The 1,053-nt window shown below is 71.9% G+C and overlaps 2 protein-coding genes across 2 annotated transcripts in view; one reads left to right on the top strand and one right to left on the bottom strand.

Moving 5' to 3' along the window:
- LOC146594167 (phosphatidylinositol 3-kinase regulatory subunit alpha-like) overlaps positions 1 to 297 on the bottom strand; it is a 7,037-nt gene extending 6,740 nt beyond the window's left edge. Inside the window, exon 1 of the mRNA XM_085308200.1 lies at positions 43 to 297. Within this exon, the coding sequence (XP_085164326.1) occupies positions 43 to 297 (255 nt within the window). The remainder of the gene's footprint in view (positions 1 to 42) is intronic.
- Positions 1 to 1,053, top strand: part of TSPAN1 (tetraspanin 1) — a 17,086-nt gene that overhangs the window by 3,794 nt on the left and 12,239 nt on the right. The gene's annotated exons all lie outside the window — the stretch shown is intronic.

The following is a 1,053-nucleotide window of genomic DNA, read 5'->3' as shown; positions in this document are numbered from 1 at the left end:
GGGGGTGCCGGCAGGCGTCGGGGGCGCGGGCCGAGGCCTGGCCTTGGCGGCGGCGGCGGCCGGGATGCGCGCGGGGCCCAGGTGCTGCACGTAGGTGCCGGGGAAGTCGCCGCGCTCCTTGGTGCCGCTGAGGCAGCCCTGGGGGCTCCGCTCGTCCCCGTCCTTGCAGTCGGGGGTGCCCGGCAGCCCGGCCCTGCTGACCGCCAGCACGTCCCCCGGGCTCAGCGCCAGGTCTTCCTCCTGGTCCTTCCGGTGCTCGCAGAGGGCCCGGTACTGCAGCCCGTCCGAGGAGGCCATGGCGGAGGCCCGGTGCGGGTCACGCGTCCCGCGTCGCCCCGCGTCCGCTGCTCCTGGTGGGCATCGGGGGCTTGCGGCGCCCGCGCGGGCGCTACGGCCGGATTTCCTTCTGCGCCCGCGCACAAAAAATAATAGTAATAAAAAAAAAAAAGAAAAAAACTTTGCGTCGGAGAGCGGCCGCTGCCCTGTCCAAGCCACCCGCTCTCCCGAAAGCGCGGCGGAGCCAAGCCGGTCCCAAGGGCTCAGCAGGCCGCAGGGGTTCGCTCAGGCGTCCGCACGCAGCCCGCGCATCGCCGGCGCACACGGGAGGGGAGCAAACGTGGCCAGCCCGGGCTCGCCGGGGCGGGTACGAGCGTGCAGTCCCCTTCTCAGCCTGGTCCCGCTCTGCCCTTCATCCGCACGTTGCCCGGGATCGCCCTCCCCGGCCGGGCTGGCCTCTGTCGGAGAGAAACGCAGCGCGTTGCCAGTCTGGTCTCCGTCCGGACCCCAGAGCCCCATTCCCCGCCCGAAACACCCGGAGCTGGAGCGAGCCCCGTGGCTCCGTCGGCTCCCGCTTCCAGGCAGCTTCTGCCAGCGGGGATCGGACACTGCGCACAAGGAAAGTGCGGACGGGAGTCTGGGAAGTAGGGCAAGGCACCAAGCAACGTGCTTTCACGAGGGACCCTGTGAGCCGAGCGGCCTCCCYGCGCCCAGCTCCCTTCCCGCAGCTCCGGCCCAGGAGCCTGGGGGTGCATCCCAAGGAGTGCAGCCGCGCGC

The sequence above is a fragment of the Rhea americana genome, unplaced genomic scaffold (genome assembly GCF_003343005.1).
Source record: "Rhea americana isolate MKP2758 unplaced genomic scaffold, rheAme1 scaffold_27, whole genome shotgun sequence".
In the NCBI taxonomy this organism is placed as follows: Eukaryota; Metazoa; Chordata; class Aves; order Rheiformes; family Rheidae; genus Rhea; species Rhea americana.
Note: the sequence above shows the minus strand (reverse complement) of the source record. Positions and strands in the feature narration are given on the sequence as shown.